This window comes from Fistularia commersonii, chromosome 12 (genome assembly GCF_037954325.1).
Source record: "Fistularia commersonii isolate RoL2024-O1a breed Wild chromosome 12, RoL_Fcom_v1.0, whole genome shotgun sequence".
NCBI classification, from domain to species: Eukaryota; Metazoa; Chordata; class Actinopteri; order Syngnathiformes; family Fistulariidae; genus Fistularia; species Fistularia commersonii.
Window position 1 is genome coordinate 5,338,534 of NC_141295.1, and position 20,916 is coordinate 5,359,449.

The 20,916-nt window shown below is 49.1% G+C and overlaps 3 protein-coding genes across 3 annotated transcripts; all 3 read left to right on the forward strand.

Moving 5' to 3' along the window:
- Nucleotides 1-200: 200 nt before the first annotated feature.
- LOC147228462 (uncharacterized) lies at nucleotides 201-2,720 on the forward strand. Its single transcript, XM_086156131.1, has one exon. It carries the CDS (start codon nucleotides 201-203, stop codon nucleotides 2,718-2,720), a length of 2,520 nt encoding a protein of 839 aa, XP_086012257.1.
- A 1,692-nt stretch (nucleotides 2,721-4,412) lies between these two features.
- On the forward strand, nucleotides 4,413-6,965 carry LOC147228463 (uncharacterized). The gene has a single exon (XM_086156132.1). The coding sequence runs from the start codon at nucleotides 4,413-4,415 to the stop codon at nucleotides 6,963-6,965; it is 2,553 nt and encodes an 850-aa protein (XP_086012258.1).
- Nucleotides 6,966-10,581: 3,616 nt separating this feature from the next.
- LOC147228464 (homeobox protein Nkx-2.6-like) lies at nucleotides 10,582-15,096 on the forward strand. The gene is made up of 2 exons (XM_086156203.1): nucleotides 10,582-10,966; nucleotides 14,117-15,096. The coding sequence occupies exons 1-2, from the start codon at nucleotides 10,633-10,635 to the stop codon at nucleotides 14,845-14,847; spliced, it is 1,065 nt and encodes a 354-aa protein (XP_086012329.1). The 5' UTR covers nucleotides 10,582-10,632; the 3' UTR covers nucleotides 14,848-15,096.
- Nucleotides 15,097-20,916: the final 5,820 nt, after the last annotated feature.

A 20,916-nucleotide genomic window follows, 5' to 3' on the forward strand; every position in this document is an offset into this window, starting at 1 on the left:
CACAGCTTCTCCACGGACATCCAAGCGACCCTTTTCACAGCTCGGAAGCCACGACGTGACCCTCACGGAACGAGCAAATACTGTATGAGTGGACTCCGGGATCTCGGGTCCACTGCCGCGAGGATGAACTGAAGAAGACCTTCCGCATCCCGGACAAACTCGAATCCGTCGCCTGGAGTGTTTTGATGAAACCGAAGGAGATGGCCATCTCCGAGGACCTGCAAATCTGCAAGGGGGCCACGCTTTGCGGGAGCTACAAGGTGGAGGCCATCATCGCCGAAAGCAGCTTCGGCTTCGTGACGAAATGCCTCAACATGGTAACCAAAAAGGCGGAGGCCATCAAGGTGCACAAAGATAGGACACGCGAGTTGCCGGAGGATCTGTCCATCCTGAAGAAGCTGCGGAGTCTGGATCCAGACGCCTGCGGCATCGTGAGGTGGAACGGGCTCTTCTATGAGAAGGGCCACATCTGCCTCATCTTCGAGTTGCTGGATCAGAGTCTGCGAGACTTCATGCAAGAAAGGGTGGGCAAGACGTTGTCCCTCGATGACCTGCGACCCATTCTCTACCAGTCGGCAATGGCTCTGTTCCATCTGACATCCTTGGGAATCATTCACGGCGACGTGAAGCCGGACAACATCATGGTCGTCAACCGCCACCAGAAGCCGCTGAGAGTTAAACTGATCGACTTCGGCCTGGCTCACGACACGCCCGTGGAAGAGCCCGGAGTCTCCTTTGGCTCGAGGTACTACAGGGCGCCGGAACTGATCCTGGGTTTGCCTTACAACGAGGCCATCGATGTTTGGAGTCTCGGAGTGACCGTGGCGGAGCTGGCCATCGGCGACCATCTGTATCCAGGAGAGACAAATTATGACTTGCTGTTCTACATCATGCAAACCCAGGAGCAGCCAGAAGACTCTGTCCTGGATCGCGGGATGAGGATTAATGAATACTTCAAGAGGGAACAGAACGGAAGCAGGCAGTGGACGCTAAAGACCCCGGAGGAGTACGCTTTGGAGACCGGGCTCCACGTCATCGGGACCAAACAAATGCTGTTCCGGTCGCTCAGTGACCTAAAGAAAGTCATGGAATTTGACTGGGGGCACCAGAAAGGGCAGGAACAGTTTTTGGAGGTTGTGCAGAAGATGCTGCTCATCAATTCAAACCTGCGGATGACACCCGAGGAGGTTCTGCAGCATCCGCTCCTCTTGCAAATCAATGGCATCGCGCCCGTTCCATCCGAAGAGCTCGAGATGTCTCAGACCGCAGACAAAGGCGACCTCCATGGCTCCGGTATGACTCAGGAGGAACCGGTGGAGATGGAAACAGCGGGGATGGAGATAGACCCAGCGACAGAGGGCGACAACCAAGACTTGCTTCTCAACAAAGGCAGTATGCTCGGCGGTTGCCATAAAGTAGAGGAACTCATCGGAGAGGGCGGCTTCGGTTTCGTGGTCCAGTGCCGGAACACGAAGACCCAACAGGTGGAGGCCATCAAGGTGAGCAAGGACAAGCCAGAAGACCTGCACGAGGAAGTGTCCATGTTGACCCAGCTGATGTGTCTGGACCCGGACACCTGCAACATCGTGAGGTGGAACGGCCTCTTCTACGAAAAGGGCCACATCTTCCTCATCTTCGAGACGCTCGATCTGTGTTTGCTGGAGTACTTCAACATGTCGGAGCAGACTCTGCACCTCGATGAGATCCGCCCGATTCTCTCTCAGTCGGCTAATGCTCTTTTCCATTTACGGTCGTTGGGAATAATTCACGCCGACATCAAACCGGACAACATCATGATTGTCGACCGCCACCAGAAGCCCCTTCGGATCAAACTGATCGACTTCGGTTTGGCCCACGACGCCGCCGCGACAGAGCACGGCGCCTACTTCGGCACAGCGGCTTACCGGGCGCCCGAAATCATCCTGGACATGCCTTACAACGAGGCCATCGACATGTGGGCCCTGGGAGTGACCATCGCGGAGCTGGCCATCGGAGACCACCTGTACCCTGGGGAGACCAGCTACGACGTTCTGCACTTCATTATTCAAAGTCACGGGCAGCCTGAGGACTACATCCTGGACCGGGGACTCAGGACAGATCACTTCTTTAAGCGGCTGCAGAACCGTTCCAGGCAGTGGATCTTTAAAAGCCCAGATGAGTACGGGATCGAGACGGACAACGGCAGCCAGATGATCCTCGGATCCCTGGATGACCTGAGGGACATCATGGAGTCCAACTGGCAATACCAGAAGGGGCAGGAACATTTCATAGACCTGGTGAAGAGGATGCTCCTGTTGGACTCCAACCTACGCATCAAACCTGACGAGGTCCTTCGGCATCCCTTCTTCGACCAAAGCAACAGCTGTGAGAATTTGGCCAAACGGCCTGGAACGTCTCCGACCGCCGCCTGCAACGAAACCCCTCGGCAACCGGCGGCGGAGGTGGAAACCGTGTCCGCGGCCGATCACCAGGATCTGCATGTTCTCTTCAGCCAGAGCAATGGCAAAGAGCCCCTGTTGTCAACAGAAGCAGAAAATAGTCCCCATCACTTTGGGTATCTCAAAGTCCTCTTCAGAAAATTCCAAATGTCCCTTTTCTTCAGGAAATGTCTGAAGTTCGGCTTCATTCGGAGGCTCATAAAGGCCTTCCGCTGCTGCAAAAGGGACGGTATGATGTCACAAGGACGGACGCTGTCTCTGATTTCGCTGAATTTTATGTGATGAGTTCTGCTGTCGCTCCGAAGATGCCTTTGGCAATTCGGTCGCGGAGCAGTCAGAACAGCGACACCGATCCCGACATGGAATTTACCCCGAGAGCCGAGGCCGGGGACTTTCCGCGTTGCCCGGAAGCTTGGATGTCACAAGGTATCGCCGAAGCCGGCATCCAACGGCTTACTTTCAAGGTAAGGCCAGAAGCTCAGAAAGTCCTGTTTAGGAAATACCAGGGAAGTGCTCGGCTTCTATCAGGTGACAGCATCCGGGTCGTCTTGTTTTAGCGGGCACTTTGCGAGTACGGCCACTCCGGTGCGCAGCGAGCCGCTCGAGCCAACGCAAAACATGCCGATGCTAAAATACGCACGCTCATATTCACAAAACGGTCGTCCAACCGCTGCTGTTAGTCCAAAACTGCTTTGAGGTCATTACTTTTTCTTAGGTAATACCCCCAACACACCCCCTACCCACGCTGAATCAACTCACCCCCGAGAGTTGGGCTATTTACGTTGCAGTACTCTAGTGTACCTCTGGGTCGCCCCTCCTGACAAGTGACATCATTTTCACTCTACGGATGCAAAGGAGGACATCGAACTGACTCCATCCCAAGACCGGTTTGTAGAAGTCATCCTTGGCAGGGTCGCTCTGAAGAGAAGTGGCTTACGCTATGTAGGGGAAAGAGTTTGGACTGACAGGTTGTCACCTCAGCAAGTTTTAGTTTGCACCCGTTTCTTCGGCCTTCATACAAACTTTGTCATTCCTCAAACATACGAGGCTGTCTTTTGTATCTTCCTGACCATGTAAATGTGAAGAGAAGGATTAAAAGATCTTCAATTGTTACATTTTCTCCCGGTTTATCATTTGGACTGGTAACCGGCCGGCGTATCCATAATGAAATTATGATGCAAGAGGGTATCATGAAGTGAATGTACAACAAGGTGTACTCTCAGTAGCTACCGCAGTGCCCTCCTCGACATCACTGATTTGTCCTCGAGCGGGATGCTAGCAAGCGTTGGGCAATGTTAGCTCGGAAGGCTGCACTACCGTTGGCCCGGGTGAACTAGCAAATCGGTATGTTCGCACGGAAGGCGTGTTCCGATCGTGTTGCCGCAAAGTAGAAATGAAGACACTTGTGAATGCAACATCCCCAACTGTAGTCTTGGCTGTGTGATACTTCAAAACAGCGGAACACCTCGCAGAGGAAGAGGTAGCAGAGTAGAGGTGCTCAAGCGAAAGCCCTGCAGCAAGGCGGACAGAAAGTCCACAAGAAAAAGGGAAAAGTACCCGGTTCGTCGGGCGGGTCCATCTGCGACAAACCCGATTGCTTCTCGGGACTCGGAAGGTCTCCGGCGGGGAAGCAGCCGCAGGAGCTGGATGTACGAGACGGCGTCCAGGAGTCTGGCGAGCGTCCGCAAAAAGTCGACTTTGGAACCAGAGTCCATCACAGCTCCTTCTGTGACGGACCGGCGGGAACTGTGAAGCTATGATGTCACTTCCCAGTTTGGACATTGCAGATTATTCTGTGATCCGAGTACATGTACTTAGACGAACGGGTTTCCTAAAGAGGACGACCTGTCATAGCAATGCTGCCGTGGAACGTGCAAATACTGTATAAGGCGACAATACCGTCTCTCTTCCGCTGCCCTGAGGATGAATTGAAGGAAGCTCTCAATGAGGGTACTTTGAGGCAAGCTGAAGGAGATGGCGATTTCTGAAGACCTGCATATCTACAGAGGAAGCACGCTATGCGGGAGCTACAAGGTGGAGGCCATTCTCGCAGAGGGCAGCTTTGGTTTTGTTACGAAATGCCTCAACATGGTAACCAAAAAGGCGGAGGCCATCAAGGTGCACAAAGACAGAGCAGAGCAGGCACAAGAGGATCTGTCCATCCTGAAGAAGCTGCGGAGTCTGGATCCAGACACCTGCGGCATCGTGAGGTGGAACGGGCTCTTCTACGAGAAGGGCCACATCTGCCTCATCTTCGAGTTGCTGGATCAGAGTCTGCGAGACTTCATGCAAGAAAGGGTGGGCAAGACGTTGTCCCTCGACGACCTGCGACCCATTCTCTACCAGTCGGCTATCGCTCTGTTCCATTTGACGTCCTTGGGAATCATTCACGGCGACGTGAAGCCGGACAACATCATGGTCGTCAACCGCCACCAGAAGCCGCTGAGAGTTAAACTGATCGACTTCGGCCTGGCTCACGACACGCCCGTGGAAGAGCCCGGAGTCTCCTTTGGCTCGAGGTACTACAGGGCGCCGGAACTGATCCTGGGTTTGCCTTACAACGAGGCCATCGATGTTTGGAGTCTCGGAGTAACCGTGGCGGAGCTGGCCATCGGGGACCATCTGTACACGGCGGACACCAACTACGATGTGCTGCTCTTCATCATGCAAACCCTGGGGCAGCCTGAGGACTACATCCTGGAGCTCGGATCGAGAACCAACCAATTCTTTAACCGGCAGCGCAACGGCAGCAGGCAGTGGACGCTGAAGACCCCGGAGGAGTACGCTTCGGAGACGGGGACCGATGTCGTAGAGACCAAACAAATGATCTTGCAGTGTCTTGACGATCTGAAGAACATCATGGAATTTGACTGGGGGCACCAGAATGGGGACGAGCGGTTCATAGACGTTGTGAAGAAGATGCTGCTCATCAATTCAGACCTGCGGATGACACCCGAGGAGGTTCTGCAGCATCCGCTCTTCATGCAGACCAATGATGCCGAACCTGAAGAGCATGAAAGGTACCAGACCGAAGACAAAGGCGACCTCCACGGCTCCGGTATGACTCAGGAGGGACCGGTGGAGTTGGAAACAGAAGGGATGGAGATAGAGGGCGAAAGCCAAGACCTTCTTCTCAACAAAGGCAGTATGCTCGGCGGTTGCCACAGGGTGGAAGCTCTGATCGGAGAGGGCGGCTTCGGTTTCGTGGTCCAGTGCCGGAACACGAAGACCCAACAGGTGGAGGCCATCAAGGTGAGCAAGGACAAGCCAGAAGACCTGCACGAGGAAGTGTCCATGTTGACCCAGCTGATGTGTCTGGACCCGGACACCTGCAACATCGTGAGGTGGAACGGCCTCTTCTACGAAAAGGGCCACATCTTCCTCATCTTCGAGACGCTCGATCTGTGTTTGCTGGACTACTTCAACATGTCGGAGCAGACTCTGCACCTCGAGGAGATCCGCACCATTCTTTCCCAGTCGGCAACGGCGCTTTTCCACTTGGGTTCCTTGGGGATAATTCACGCCGACATTAAACTGGACAACATCATGATCGTCGACCGCCACCAGAAGCCCCTTCGGATCAAACTGATCGACTTCGGTTTGGCCCACGACGCGGCGGCGGCAGAGCACGGCGCCTACTTCGGCACGGCGGCTTACCGGGCGCCCGAAATCATCCTGGACATGCCTTACAACGAGGCCATCGACATGTGGGCCCTTGGAGTCACCATCGCGGAGCTGGCCATCGGAGACCACCTGTACCCTGGGGAGACCAGCTACGACGTTCTGCACTTCATAATGCAAACCCAGGGACAGCCGGAGGACTACATCCTGGACCGTGGACTCAGGACGGATCAGTTCTTCAAGCGGCAGCCGAGCGGCAGCAGGCAGTGGATCTTCAAGAGCCCGGAGGAGTACGCCTCGGAGACGGGAATTCACGCCGAAGAGGCCAGCGAGATGATCCTCCAGTCTCTGGATGACGTCAGGAAGATAATGGAGTCTGACTGGGGACACCAGACGGGGCAGGAGCATTTCATAGACCTGGTGAAGAGGATGCTGCTGCTGGATTCCAACCTGCGCATCAAACCCGACGAGGTCCTTCAGCATCCCCTGCTCAGCCAGATGAGAAGCCCGGAGCCTGCCGAGCAGCCCGGAACATCTCAGACCGAAGAGGAACCGGAAGCTCCTGACCACCAACCGGAGGGCGAGGAACCCGCGGGGTCAGAACCTGCCGAGCTGGACCCTGAAGGTTCAGGAGCGCCCATGGTGGACACGTCCACGGTGGAATCGGCCGACTGCCACGATCTGTCCATCCTCTTCAGCCAGAGCAACGGCATGGAGCCCATCTGGGCCCACCTGGAGAACCCCAGAAGGTCTCTGATCGCAGCAGAAGGGGACCTCGCTGTCTACCAGCTTGGATATTTCAAAGGGCTCTTCAGGAAAATTAAGAAGTTGCGCTTCTTCAGGAAGATGAAAAAGCCTGGATTCTTCAGGAAGATCAAGAAGGCCTTCAACTGCTCGCACAAGTGAAGGACTCCGGTTGTCCAGACAGAAGAGCAGAAGACCCGGCGTCCAGGGCCTTCTTCCCGTTGGAGCTCCGTCAAGGTGGGTCGCAAAGGGTTCCGGAGGGCCTCTGCGCAATTGTTGAGCCAAGCTAGCCAAGTAGCTTAGCATGCTAAGCTAATGCTAAGCTAATGCTAAGCTAATGCTAAGCTAATGCTAAGCTAATGCTAAGCTAATGCTAAGCTAATGCTAAGCTAATGCTAATGCTAAATCACATGACGGCGAGCGTTGTCATTCCCCGACTCATCGGTTGCATCTGGGTTTCCCGCCGTTCCGGTTCTGTGTGTCCTCGCCGTTCCCACGGCAACAACGGCGAGCCGTCTGATCCGGATTGCGCGAAAGAAGGGATTAGCGGCCAATAAAAACATCGGATCGATTCTTATCTGTTTTTTTTCCTCTTTTTTTTTTCCAGCGAATCAGGACGCTGGGATGATCTGGTACCACTGCAGAGCAGCTGTTGGTCCAACTGTGTGTGTGTGTGTGTGTGTGTGTGTGTGTGTGTGTGTGTGTGTGTGTGTGTGTGTGTGTGTGTGTGTGTGTGTGCTGGAGTTACATGGACCTGCAGCTAGTGGACGCCATCTTGGACACCTAACGTCTGCAGGACCTGTAGACCTCCAGTCTGGTCCAACAGGGTGTAGACGGTACCAGCTCTGCAGAAACGTCATAGCATTACTTATTAGCACTTTAATAATTAACTAAGAACTGCATTGCCTCCCTTACTTACAAATTAATAAAGACTCACTGTGTAATAACATGTTATTACATGTAATAAATGTGTAATAACAATGCACACAACTGAACAAACCTGATTTTGTATTTTTCCAAGATGAAATCAAAGAAAATTAGTATTTTTCCAGCCAACGGCCACCTGCTGCGTGTTAGCGGAGGACAGGCCAGCTGCAGGGGTGTGTGTGTGTGTGTGTGTGTGTGTGTGTTCTACCACACGGGAAGGGGAGCTGATAGCAGCAGATTAGCCGGAGCTAAAAACGTCAGTCAGTTTTTCCTTTTTTTTCACCCCTGGAGGAATTTTAATTGCCCCGGGAGGCCCTGCTTATCGGCCCAGGGCGGTTATTAATACCCCTCCCTCCCCGATAAGGAGAGTCTTTTCCACCCCGAGGGTGGAAAAGACTCTCCTGTGGCGCGAAATTAGACAAGTCGTCGGAGTTTTACAAGACGTGTCAGGGCCGGAGGAGGAGCTTCACCGGGCTGGGCTTTCAAAATAAAAGTTTTCTGAGTGTTTGTGATTTACTTCTTTTTTTCCCAATCAGTTGGTTTGGACTCTGCACGTTGTGTTAATATGTTATTAACGTGTTATTTACCCGTCAAAGACAAATACATGGGGGTGTGAGCCAATGCAAAGCTAACATTCATTCCTTCACCATCCTATGGAAACATTCATTCTTTAGCCATCCTATGGAAATATTCATTCCTTAGCCATCCTATGGAAACATTCATTCCTTCACCATCCTATGGAAACATTCATTCACCATCCCATGGAAACATTAATTCCTTCACCATCCTATGAAAACCATTATTCATTCGCCATCCTATGGAAACATTCATTCATTCACCATCCTATGAAAACCATCATTCCTTCACCATCCTATGGTAACATTCATTCATTCGCCATCCTATGGAAACATTCATTCCTTCACCATCCTATGGAAACATTCATTCATTCATTCACGCATGATATAGAGATATAGAACCATCCAATCATCCATCTCATAGGCATTCAACCATTCACCCATTATTTCATGTATTCATCCATTCATCTATTCATCCATTCCCCCCTTAAATAACCATCATACAGAGACATGCAAACATTCACTCATTCATTTATTCATGTATTCATTCACTATCCGAAAGAAGCATACAGCCACCCATCCATTCATCCATCCATTCAGCCATGCAATAATCCATCCATCCATTCATTCATTCATTCATTAATATGCCATACAGGCCCACAACCATTCCTTCATCCATCCATCCATCCATCCATCCATTCATATGCCATACAGCCCTAATTCCACAGATTAATAAATTAATTAATTCATTCATCCATTCAGCACTAATTCATATCTCATACAGACATAAAATCATCCATCCATCCATTCATTCATTCCTTCATCCATCCATCCGTCCATTTGTAAAGTCACTCATCCATCCATCCATCCATCCCTCCATCCATCCATCCATCCATCCATCCATCCATCCATCCCTCCATCCATCCATCCATCCATCCATCCATCCATCCATCCATCCATCCATATGCCGTACAGAGCAGTCACTCATTCCTTGTGTGTTGGTCCAGGACAGGAAGGTGACCTCATTCAGGTTCGAGGTCAGATGTTCACGGTTCCACCAACCTTCAGGAAATGGGGAAAAAATGAGCTTGAGTTTTGCTGTTAGCATTTCAGCTTGCATTGGAAACAAATCCTGCTACTTTCAAGATAAAAAGTAAAATAAGTTAACAAATAAAATACCTTCAGTTGAACAAATATTTGTTCACACCCTCAGCTCTCCCTCTCTAAGACAGAACTACAATCATCTTGCTATGTGACATTTACATACAACCTGCGCACAAATTACAAAAAGTAGTTCATGTGTACTATCTTAAGTCCACATCGTGTGTGTGTGTGTGTGTGTGTGTGTGCATTCAGGATAAAAAATAGCTTGAATTGAGCTGTTCACATTTAAGCTTGCATTGGAAACTAATTCTGCATCAACATGAGTGTGTGTGTGTCTGTGTTTGTGTGTGTGTGTGGGGGTGGGGGTGTGTGTGTGTGTCTGTGTCTGTGTCTGTGTGTGAATGTGTGTGTGTGTCCTCTCCAAACTCATTTGAATTTAAAAATCTGTTTTTCAGATTGAACTCTTTACAGCTTTTGCATTCCACCTTAAACCTCTCTCTGAGTGTGTGTGTGTGTGTGTGTGTATATGTATGTGTCCTCTTCAAACTAATTTGAATTTAAAAATCTGCAAATCCATCTTTTTTTTCAGATTCAACTCATTTTGCAGCATTTGCATTCCACTTCAAACCTCTCGCTGAGTGTGTGTGTGTGTATGTGTCTGTCCTGTCTGTGTATGTGCATGTGTGTGTATGTGTGTGTTCCTGCAGTCTGAATTCAGAAAAAACAACTAGCTTGAATTGTGCTATTAGCATTTCAGCTTGCATTGGAAACTAATTCTGCATCAATGTGTGTGTGCATGCGTGTGTGTGTGTGTGTGTGTGTGTGTGTGTGTGTGTGTGTGTGTGTGTGTGTTGGGAATCCGGTCTGAGGCCCTCATCTCTGACCTCCGCCCCCTCCGTGCGTGTCCTCGGAGCCCCGGTCCTCTCTCTGAGTCTCCGGTCCGATCCCGCTCGGCTCCCCGCCCCTCCGCTCTCCTCCCCCGGCTTCTCTCCCTCTCCCGCCCGCCCCCCCGCGCCATGAGGGGCCGGCGCTCCGCGGCGCCGCTCGGCTCCTCCGTGCGCGTACAAAGGCCGCGGCGGCGCGTCCGGACGCAGAGGCCACGGGGAGAACCTCCGAGGAGCAGGGAAGGAGCGGCCCCGCGGGGGAAGGCGTTAGCGGGCGGAGGGGCGGGGGTGCGGGGGCCCGGGGGTGGGGGTGGGTGCGGGGGCGGAGGGGCCCCCCGCATGTTACTCGGCGGGCTCCGCTTCCTGGAGCCGGACGGCGGGATGCTGCACAGCCCGCTCACCTCCACGCCGTTCTCCGTCAAGGACATCCTGAAGCCGGGGGAGCAGGGCGGCCCCCCGGAGCCGCCGCCGGGGGCCCCCCGCCTCCGGCACCACCACTACCGGCCCCCGCCGGCCTGCATGCTGGCCGCCGCCCGGGACAGCCCGGCCTTCTCGGACGGGGAGGACGGCCTGGCGTACCTCGGAGCGCCGGAGCCCGCCGACGGAGCTCTGTCCCCGGACGCGTACGTGCACGGAGGCCCGCCGGGAGCCGAGCTGGAGGAACCGGAGAGCGGTGAGTGACCAGTTCAATGAAATCACATTAAAATGACACACAATTAGGTGAAATAGATTGAAACTTTCTTTTTTTTTTGTTATTTTCTTTTTTTTTTCATCCGTTTTTTTTCTGAAGGTCAGGCGATTTTTTTTTTTTTTTGCGCGTCAAAAATTCGACATTTGAAAACAAAATACATTTTGTTTTTAAAACGGATAATTTGGTCGAAATGTACATTTATGATTTATTACAATTTGGTTTTGAAGTTTGGAAAACACATTTTAAACTTTCTGGGTGAATCAGATTCACGGCCGAAAAAAACGAAATAATGATTAAAAAATAATGTTTGTTTGGACTATAAATAAAACGTGAAGGGGTTGTCATGACAACAGCAATGCAGGGAATACCGGGACCCGGTCCCGGTCTGGACCCGGTCCACGGGTGACCGGGACAGAACCGAAATCCCGGTTAACGGCGGCGCGGATTCGCGCCTGCGCACCGCCGTAGGATTAAGAGAGGAAAATAAGATGAAATAAAATAACATTATAAATAAAAAGATCGAGAACAAAACACAAACAAAAAGGAAAATAAAAGGAAAGAAAGAAATAGTTGTCGAGCGTTAATCGCGGTGTGTATGTGTGTGTGTATATGTGTGTGTGTGTGTGTGAGTGTGTGTGAATTAGACGCGAGATGATTTCTCATCCCTCAATCTGTGAATTACAGTCGTTATTAGTAAGTTAAAAATCTATTTAATAGAGATATAAATATTACAAAATAACACCTCTAAGGTTCTTGGTTTGTTTATAAAAACACATTGAAATATTTATCGATTTTCAAGTATATATATGTAATTAGATTACATGTCATTTTATTGGGTGATGTCCAGATTACCTCCAGATTAGTTCGAGAATCTTTTCAGACCAGAATATTTTGAGATAATTTCCAGATTACACACAGATTTTTTTCCCCAGGTGATTTCCACATTCTCTCCAGATAATCCTCAAATTTCCTCCAGATTATTCTCAATGTATTCCAGACTACTATCATTGCTCAGGTGATCTCCAGGTTATTTCAAGAAAGAAAAAAAAGAGATCATATCCAGATTATCTCCAGATTAGTAAAGTAATAACCAGATCAGCGTCCCTCCAGATAAGAACTTCCCCAGATAATTTCCAGATCAGATTCCCAGATTATATCATTTCCAGACGAGCGTCACTGTGCCAATGCTCTCCGGATACATTCGCATTTACCTCTAGATTATTTTTCCTGACAATTCCCTTAATTACTTGCAGATCGCGTCCAGATTATCTCCGCAATGATTTCCGGAGGAGTGTCACTGTTCATCTGTTCTACCAGATCATTTCTGGGATTAGCTCCAGGTCATTTCCAGAGCTGCGTCAATGTTAAGATTACCTCCAGAAAATGTCCCCGTTTATTTCCAGACTGGCATCTTTACATACTTTTCCCAGATATTTTCTGTTTAATCCCATATTACCTCCAAATATATTCCCCGTTTATTTCCGGATAACTTCTAAATATGTTTTCCAGATTTTTTTCCCTTTAATTCCTGGCTACCTCCAAATTACTCCTTAGATAATTTCCCCGTTTATTCCCAGATTACCTGCAAATAATTTTCAAGATGGTTTCCAGATAATGTCTAAAAATATGGTTCCAGATATTTTCCCTGTTTAATTCCGGGTTACCTCTAAATTACTCCTTAGACATTTCCCCGTGTATTCCCCAGATTACCTCCGATTAATTTCCAAGACAGTTCCTCTGTCTCCGGATTAGCTCTAAATGACTTAGTCACTAATTTTCAAATTTAATTCAAGATGACCTCCAAATACTTTTTCCAGCTATTTTCTCCTTAATCCAAAAATTACCTCCAAATCTCTCCTTCAACAATTTTCCCATTTATTCCCAGATTACCTCTAAATAATTTCCAAGATAGTTCCTCTGTCTCCAGATTAGCTCTAAATGACTCCCTAGCTAATTTTCCTGTTTAATTCCAGATGACCTCCAAATACTTTTTCCAGCTATTTTCTCCTTAATCCCATATTACCTCAAAATTTCTCCTTCAAATCCCCAGATTTCTCTCGAAATAATTTCCAAGACAGTTCCCGTGTCCTGGAATCCGCCCTAAATGTCTGTGTTTAAATCCACATGACCCCCAAATACTATTTCCCTTTAATTCCTGCAAATATGTTCCCTGTTTATTTCCAGATCATTTTCCAAATACTATTTTAGATATTTTCCCCATTTATTCCCAGGTTACCTCTGAATAATTTCAAATACAGTTCCTCTCTCTCCAGATTTGCTCTAAATGACTCCCGAGCTAATTTTCCTGTTTAATTCCAGATGACCTCCAAATACTGTTTCTAGCTATTTTCTCCTTAATCCCAAATTACCTCAAAATTTCTCCTTCAAATCCCCAGATTTCTCTAAATAATTTCCAAGACAGTTCCTTTGTCTCCAGATGAGCTCCAAATGACTCCCTAGCTAATTTTCCAGTTTAATTCCAGATGACCTCCAAATACTGTTTCTAGCTATTTTCTCCTTAATCCCAAATTACCTCAAAATTTCTCCTTCAAATCCCCAGATTTCTCTAAATAATTTCCAAGACAGTTCCTTTGTCTCCAGATGAGCTCCAAATGACTCCCTAGCTAATTTTCCAGTTTAATTCCAGATGACCTCCAAATACTGTTTCTAGCTATTTTCTCCTTAATCCCAAATTACCTCAAAATTTCTCCTTCAAATCCCCAGATTTCTCTAAATAATTTCCAAGACAGTTCCTTTGTCTCCAGATTAGCTCTAAATGACTCCCTAGCTAATTTTCCTGTTTAATTCCAGATGACCTCCAAATACTGTTTCTAGCTATTTTCTCCTTAATCCCAAATTACCTCAAAATGTCTCCTTCAAATCCCCAGATTTCTCTAAATAATTTCCAAGACAGTTCCCGTGTCCTCAAAATGTCCGTGTTTAAATCCACATTTAAATCCACATCCAAATATTCTTTCCCCAAACATTTCCCTTTACTTCCTACAAATATGTTCCCAGTTTATTTCCAGATTATTTCCTTTTAAACTCCACATATTTCCCCTGCAACTCTCTCCCCGGTTGACCTCCAGACTGGGGTCCCTTCTAACGCGTCTCCCCCGTCTCTCCCCGCAGCGCTGTGCGGGCCCCCGGGCCGGGAGGAGGCCCCGGAGGCCCCGGAGGCCCCGGAGCGTCCGTCCGCGGCGGGGCGTCCGCGGTGCCGGCGGCGGCCGCGGGTGTTGTTCTCCCAGGCGCAGGTGTTCGAGCTGGAGCGGCGCTTCAAGCAGCAGCGCTACCTTTCCGCGCCGGAGCGCGAACACCTGGCGGCGGCGCTGAAGCTCACCTCCAACCAGGTGAAGATCTGGTTCCAGAACCGGCGCTACAAGTGCAAGCGGCAGCGGCAGGAGAGGAGCCTGGAGGCGGCTGGAGGTCCCCAGGGGCCGCCGCCGCCGCTCCAGCAGCCGCAGCCGCAGCAGCAGCAGCCGCAGGCGGCGTTACCGCACGCCGCCGCCGGGCTTCCACCCCGGCGCGTCGCGGTGCCGGTGCTGGTGCGGGACGGGAAGCCGTGCCTGGGGGGAACGCAGAGCTTCCCCGCCGCGGGGCCCTACGGCTCCGGGCCCTACGGATATAACGGATACCCGGCTTACACGTACGGTGGCGGCGCGGCGTACGGCGGAGGAGGAGGCGGCGGCGGCGGGTACGGTTGCGCGTACGGCGGCGTCCCCGCAGCGCCGCCTCCCGCAAACCACAACGCCTTCGTGAACGTCAGCCTGGCGCCGGCCGGCGGCCTCGGGGGTCCCGCTGCGGGGCCCCAGACGCACCAGGGGCCCGCCGTCACCTCCTGCCAGGGGATCCGGGCCTGGTAGACCCGCCGGAAGTCCACCTGACTCCGATCCAGGCACACCGGAAGTGGCGCAGAACTTTCCCACCGATCCAAATATCTAAATATATATATATATATATATTATTATTGTTATTTTTTTTCTTTTCTATTTTGAACATTTACCCGTGTTTTCAAGGCGCTTTTTCCTCATTTTTCTGTCCACCGGAAATGTCTGACTCTAATCCACATTTATTCCAATAAAACCACAGAACCGGAAGCTGCGTCAGTCATTTCCGTTCTTCTCCACTTTCTCTTTTTTTTGCGTGTGTGTGTGTGTGGGGGGGGGGGGGGGGGGTGTCCGGGGCGGCGGGGGCCCTTTGTCCCGGTGCCAGTCGACCTGAAAGGAGGAAGTTGTTCCCCATCCGGGGTCCTTAAAGGGGCGCCATTAGGCACCTTGACGGGCCGCGGGGAGCGGGGGGCCCCGGGGGCCCCGGAGGCCCCGGGACAAAGGCTCCGCGCCCGGAGGACACAAAGGAGCGGCTGTTTCTGGGGGGCGGGAGGCGGACACACACACACACACACACACACACACACACTCTCACACACACACACACACCTTTTCTTAGGTTTTTCGTGTGTCCGTGGAGAAAAGCCGGGGGCCCCGGGAGGAGCCGCCGCCGCTCAATGGAGGCCGGTGTGTGTGTGTGTGTGTGTGTGTGTGTGTGTTCGCTCCGGTACCGGTCCAAGTGTGCGAGTGTGATTTTTATTTTATTTTTTCCCAATTTTCAAATTTTTTTTTTTTCAATTTAATGTGTTTGATGTCAATCCTATGATCGCTTATTTTATGAAAATAAAAATAATACGAGCTTCTCTCCGCCTGAGGAGGAGTTATATTTATTTAACGCTTTAAATGCTTGGCTTTAGTTAGTAATTATAGTGTAATTACAATGTAATTGCACTGTAATTACGCACTAGAGTTTAATTACTCTCACTTTCTATAAACACCAGGAAGCAGGTCGTGTGTGTGTGTGTGTGTGTGTGTGTGTGTGAGAGAGCGAGAGAGCATGTTGAAATGTGTGTTTGGAGTTTCAAACAGGATCTTTTAAAACGTATTAAAAGAAAATAAAAATACATTTTTTATTTACTAAGTTAAAACTTTTCTTGAATTTGTTTCAATTCAATCAATCACATTTTCAATCGATTGATTTCACTTTGTTTTTTTTTCTGCTTTTTTTGTTATTTGAAAATAAGAATTTACTGGTTGATCCAGAATATAATAATAATATTATTTATTGTAATGCAAATAACGCTAATATAAATAAATAGTAATAATCAGAACAACAACATAAACAATAATAATTGACAATCATGACAATTGTAGTTAATCCGTGTGTTAATTAAATATCTCATATATAAAATATAAATGTAAAATGAGAATTATGTAATAACATTAGATATAATATAATTCCTACATAACACACACACACACACACACACACACACACACACACACACACACACACACACATATCACATTTAAAAATGTTGAGTAAAGTGAGAGTGTATTATTGTCCTGTCTGACCTACATGGGGTCGCCATGGTTACACCTGGTCACTGAATACACCCGTCAATCACGCAGGGTGTGTGTGTGGCGGGTGGGGGGTGGGGGGGGTGTGTTTCCTCGAGGTGGTTCCTCGGTCAGGTTTCCACCAAAGAGAAGACGAGCAAGGCGGCGTTGAGAAGGTAACCAGTTAGTTGGCGTTATTACACTGCTATTACACCACTATTACACTGTTATTACACTGTTATTACACATTCACTGTGCCTGACCTCCATGAACTATCACATGGATGAGATGTTTTCCTCACCCGTGCTTGGGCTCCGCCTGGAGGAGCTGCTCCACCAACCTGGACCAGCATCTGCTGCACCTGGACCAGCATCTTCTCACGGGTGGTGTCGTCATGATCTCCTGGAGGTCCAGAGCTGGAGCTGATGAACGCGTTCTTCTCCGTCTCAGAGCTCCAGAACCTTCTGCTGCTGGTCGGACACCACGTCAGCCTCTGCTGGAGAAGATCCTGGAATAAAGAGCTGATTAATTCACTGATTAATTAACTGATTAATTAAAGACTTATAAAAGAAGGAATTTAAAAAGGGCCTTAAAAGTGTGTGTGTGTATGTGTGTGTGTGTGTGACCCTCATGTTCTCATTCACGTCACTGCAATTTAGTACTTCCTCTCATATATATCCTTCCTGTCAGTCACACACACACATACACACACACACACATACATACACACACACATATATATATGTATATCTGCAGTAAATTTTCAGGTTTCTGTGTCTGATCTTCATCATGTTCAGTCGCAACATACACACACACACACACACACACACACACACACACAGACCTCCCAAACACACACACACTGACACATACATCTTTCTCAAACTCTCTTGATTCTGTCCCACGCACACACACACACACACACACACACACACACACACACACACACACACACACACACACACACACACAGACCTCCCAAACACACACACACTGACACACACATCTTTCTCAAACTTTCTTGATTCTGTCCCACACACACACACACACACACACACACACACTGGAGTCAGTGATCTGAAGCCCCCTAGTGGCCAAACAGAGGAACTGCACCCAATTGTTGGACTGCAAATTGGACTCTCTTGGTCTCGTTAACGAGGGATTTGTGTCATTAATTGAATAATTAAGAGGTTAATCAGTTAATTGATCGTCTGACCACGAGGCTGCAGAACGAGCGGACCCAACCACCTCCATGCAGAGGCTCCGCCTCCCGACGCCACTTCCCGTTCCTGTTTCCGGCGTGGAAACACCGGCAGGTGTTCTGGATCAGGTCGCCACAGAAATGGCGCCCGGTTCGATCTCATCACGGCGTGATCGCCGGTAACACAGGAAGCGGCGGCCATGTTGCCGCCATCGTAAACATCCGCAGGATGTGGGAATCTCCCCCCCGTCCGCCGCCACATGACGCAAGAGCGTCCGACGGCGCCGTGGGAGACCAGGTTTTACGACCTGGATCTCCGACATTTACGAGACCGACGTCCAAACCCTCCAAACCGGCGCGACGGGCCGGGCGCCATCTCGGTTCGGTCGTTCCGGCGCCCGGCAGGTGCGGCGACCCCGGGTGACCACGTCAGGAGGGCGAGGAGGCGCTCATTCCACGGCGGACGTTGGCGCTTAGCGTGAACGTGGGGGGGCGTCCAGAAGGTCCAGAAGGTCCGGGGGGTCCAGAACCTCCTCGTCCATCAGCTCCACGTCTCCAAATATTTACCCCGACGTCCACGGCCGCCTTCTGGGGCGAAAACACGGCGTTTCTGGGAAGAAACCAGAGCGAAGCGGTGTTTACGCAGCGCCGAACCCCCCCTCAGATTTACCCCGGACTGTCAGGGCTTACAATAACACATATAAATTACCGCACGCCTGTGTGTGTGTGTGTGTGTGTGTGTGTGTGGTTGAAAATCATTAGCGGTCATTAAATTTCCCCACCCGCTGGAGGAGGAGGAGGGACGTCTGGAGGAGGCCTTCAAACCCGGCGTTCTGGACCTGGAAAGTGAATTAAAACCAAAATAAGTGAGAAAAAAAGAAGAATTTGGGGATAAACAGAAGCTTCCCTGAAGAACGTTGTGTAAACACACACAACCCGAGGTCAACGTTCCACAAATAAACAGGATTGTCCGGTTTACGACCCCCGGAGAGGTCCAGTAAACGCCGCGGGCCGACGTTTGTAAACAGAAAATATCCAGAACGGGCCATTTTTGGGATTAAAAACTGGTTTTCCCACAGATTTGTTTCGAAGCAGAAGCGTGTGAGGATAAACACCGAAAGCAGCCGCGGCAGATCGGCGTTCGGCGGCGGTGAGGAAGGGTTGAAACGCAAAGTCGACATCTGTACGCCAGTGACACCGTCCGCTACGTCACCGCTGGTCTGCTGCTGCTCCAGATGTTCCAGATGTTCCATTCGGCCTCGGCGGGAAACGTGAGTCTGGATGGCAGAGTGGGAAAACACACACACATGCGGTGAAATCATCCTCCCAAAAAAAAAAAAAAAAACAACAGCGTGATTAAGCCGCCTGACACACCTGGCGTCCTTTCTGACCTCTAGAAAAGCTCCCCGGATCTTTTCCAGATTAATTTGAGATGTTTTCCGCATCATTTCCTGGATTGTTTGGCGTCTGTGCTGATGGTCTCCAGATTAGCATCAGCGTCCATATGATCTCCAAATTATGTCCAGAATATTTTAAGATCATTTCCAGATTACCCACAGATTTTTTTCCCCAGGTAATTTCCACATTCTATCCAAATAATTCTCAGGTTTCCTCCAGATTATTCCCCAAACATATTCCAGACTGGTGTCACTGTTCAGACGATTTCCAGAAAGAAAAAAGGGAAATTGAGATCATTTCCAAATTATCTCCAGATCAGTGTCACTGTTCAGGCTATGGCTGGATTACCTCCAGTTAATATGCAGATTACCTCTAGAAAACTTCCCCCAGATCATTTCCAGATTAATTCGAGATGATTTCCGCATCATTTCCTGGATTATTTGGCGTCGCTGTGCTGATGGTCTCCAGGTTATTCCCAGATTAGCATCAGGGTCCAAATGATCTCCATATTAGGTCCAGAATATTTTAACATAATTTCCAGATTACCCCCAGATTTTTTTTTTCTCCCCACAGGTGATTTCCACATTCTCTCCATATGTATATAATTCTCAGGTTTTCTCCAGATTATCCCAAATATATTCCAGATCAGTGTCACTGTTCAAGTGATCGCTGGATTACCTCCAGTTAATATGCAGATTACCTCTTGAAAACTTCCCCCAGATAATTTCCAGATTAATTCGAGATGATTTCCGCATCATTTCCTGGATTATTTGGCGTCTCTGTGCAGGTGGTCTCCAGATTAGCATCAGCGTCCACAAGATCTCCAAATTATGTCCAGAATATTTTAAGATCATTTCCAGATTACCCACAGATTTTTTTCCCCAGGTAATTTCCACATTCTATCCAAATAATTCTCAGGTTTCCTCCAGATTATTCCCCAAACATATTCCAGACTGGTGTCACTGTTCAGACAATTTCCAGAAAGGGAAAAAAAAAAAAAAAAAAAATGGAGATCATTTCCAGATCAGCGTCACTGTTCAGGTGATCGACGGATTACCTCTAGATAACTTCCCCGGAAAATTCTCTGATTATGATTTCTGGATAATTTCCCAGATTATGTCATTTCCAGAACAGTGTCACCGCACAGATGCTCTCCAGATAATTTCCCGTCGACATCTAGATGATTTTTCCAGACCATTCCCTCGATCACTTCTGGACCACTTCCAGATCATCTCTACAATCATTTCAAGACTGGTGTCACTAATCTCCAGATTACCTCCAAATGATTATTTCCCCATTTATTTCCAGATCATCTCCAGATTGGAGGCACCGTTAAGATCACCTCCAGATAAGTCTCACCGTTTCTTCCAGATTATCCCAGCAATCACTTCCAGAGCCTAGCTACCAGCGTCACATGACCTCTGCAGAGCCAATCAGCTCATCATAAGAATAAGAACAACTTTATTTATCCCGAAGGAAATTGTTGTGCCAGAGTTTCAAGTAAAACATAACAATAATAGCAGGAAGGAGGGAGAATAAGAAATACAAATAAAATATAAAGTGCCAAAGTTAAGGCTGTAAAGTGATTGAAGGTCTTAAAAAGTACAAAGATTTAAATATTCCCTTCGGCTAAAGGAAGAGGAATTAAAAAGTCCGATAGCCTCAGGTAGACTTTTTAATTCCTCTTCCTTGCTAATTCATTAGCAAACATCACGGAGTAAGGCGGAGTATTGACATACAGGCTAGCTGCTAGCTCCTAGCTGCTAGCTCCTAGCTGCTAACTGAGTGTGTATTACAGGTGGAGGGGGGGTGAAGGCGCTACATGCTAGCTTAGCGGTGATTAATGTTCCTCCCACTTGATCTCCTCAGTGACTCCAAGCGAGGACGAGATGTTTGGACGACCCTGCAGGTGGAGCGGCGCCGGCGGAGAAGCTCGGAAGCCGCGA

Excerpts from the sequence above, each read along its gene's own strand:
- LOC147228463 (XM_086156132.1), top strand. The coding sequence starts at position 4,413 with ATGGCGATTTCTGAAGACCTGCATATCTACAGAGGAAGCACGCTATGC.
- LOC147228462 (XM_086156131.1), top strand. The coding sequence starts at position 201 with ATGGCCATCTCCGAGGACCTGCAAATCTGCAAGGGGGCCACGCTTTGC.
- LOC147228464 (XM_086156203.1), top strand. The coding sequence starts at position 10,633 with ATGTTACTCGGCGGGCTCCGCTTCCTGGAGCCGGACGGCGGGATGCTG. Across the intron at positions 10,967-14,116 it reads GCTGGAGGAACCGGAGAGCG|CGCTGTGCGGGCCCCCGGGC; the intron begins GTGAGTGACCAG and ends CTCTCCCCGCAG.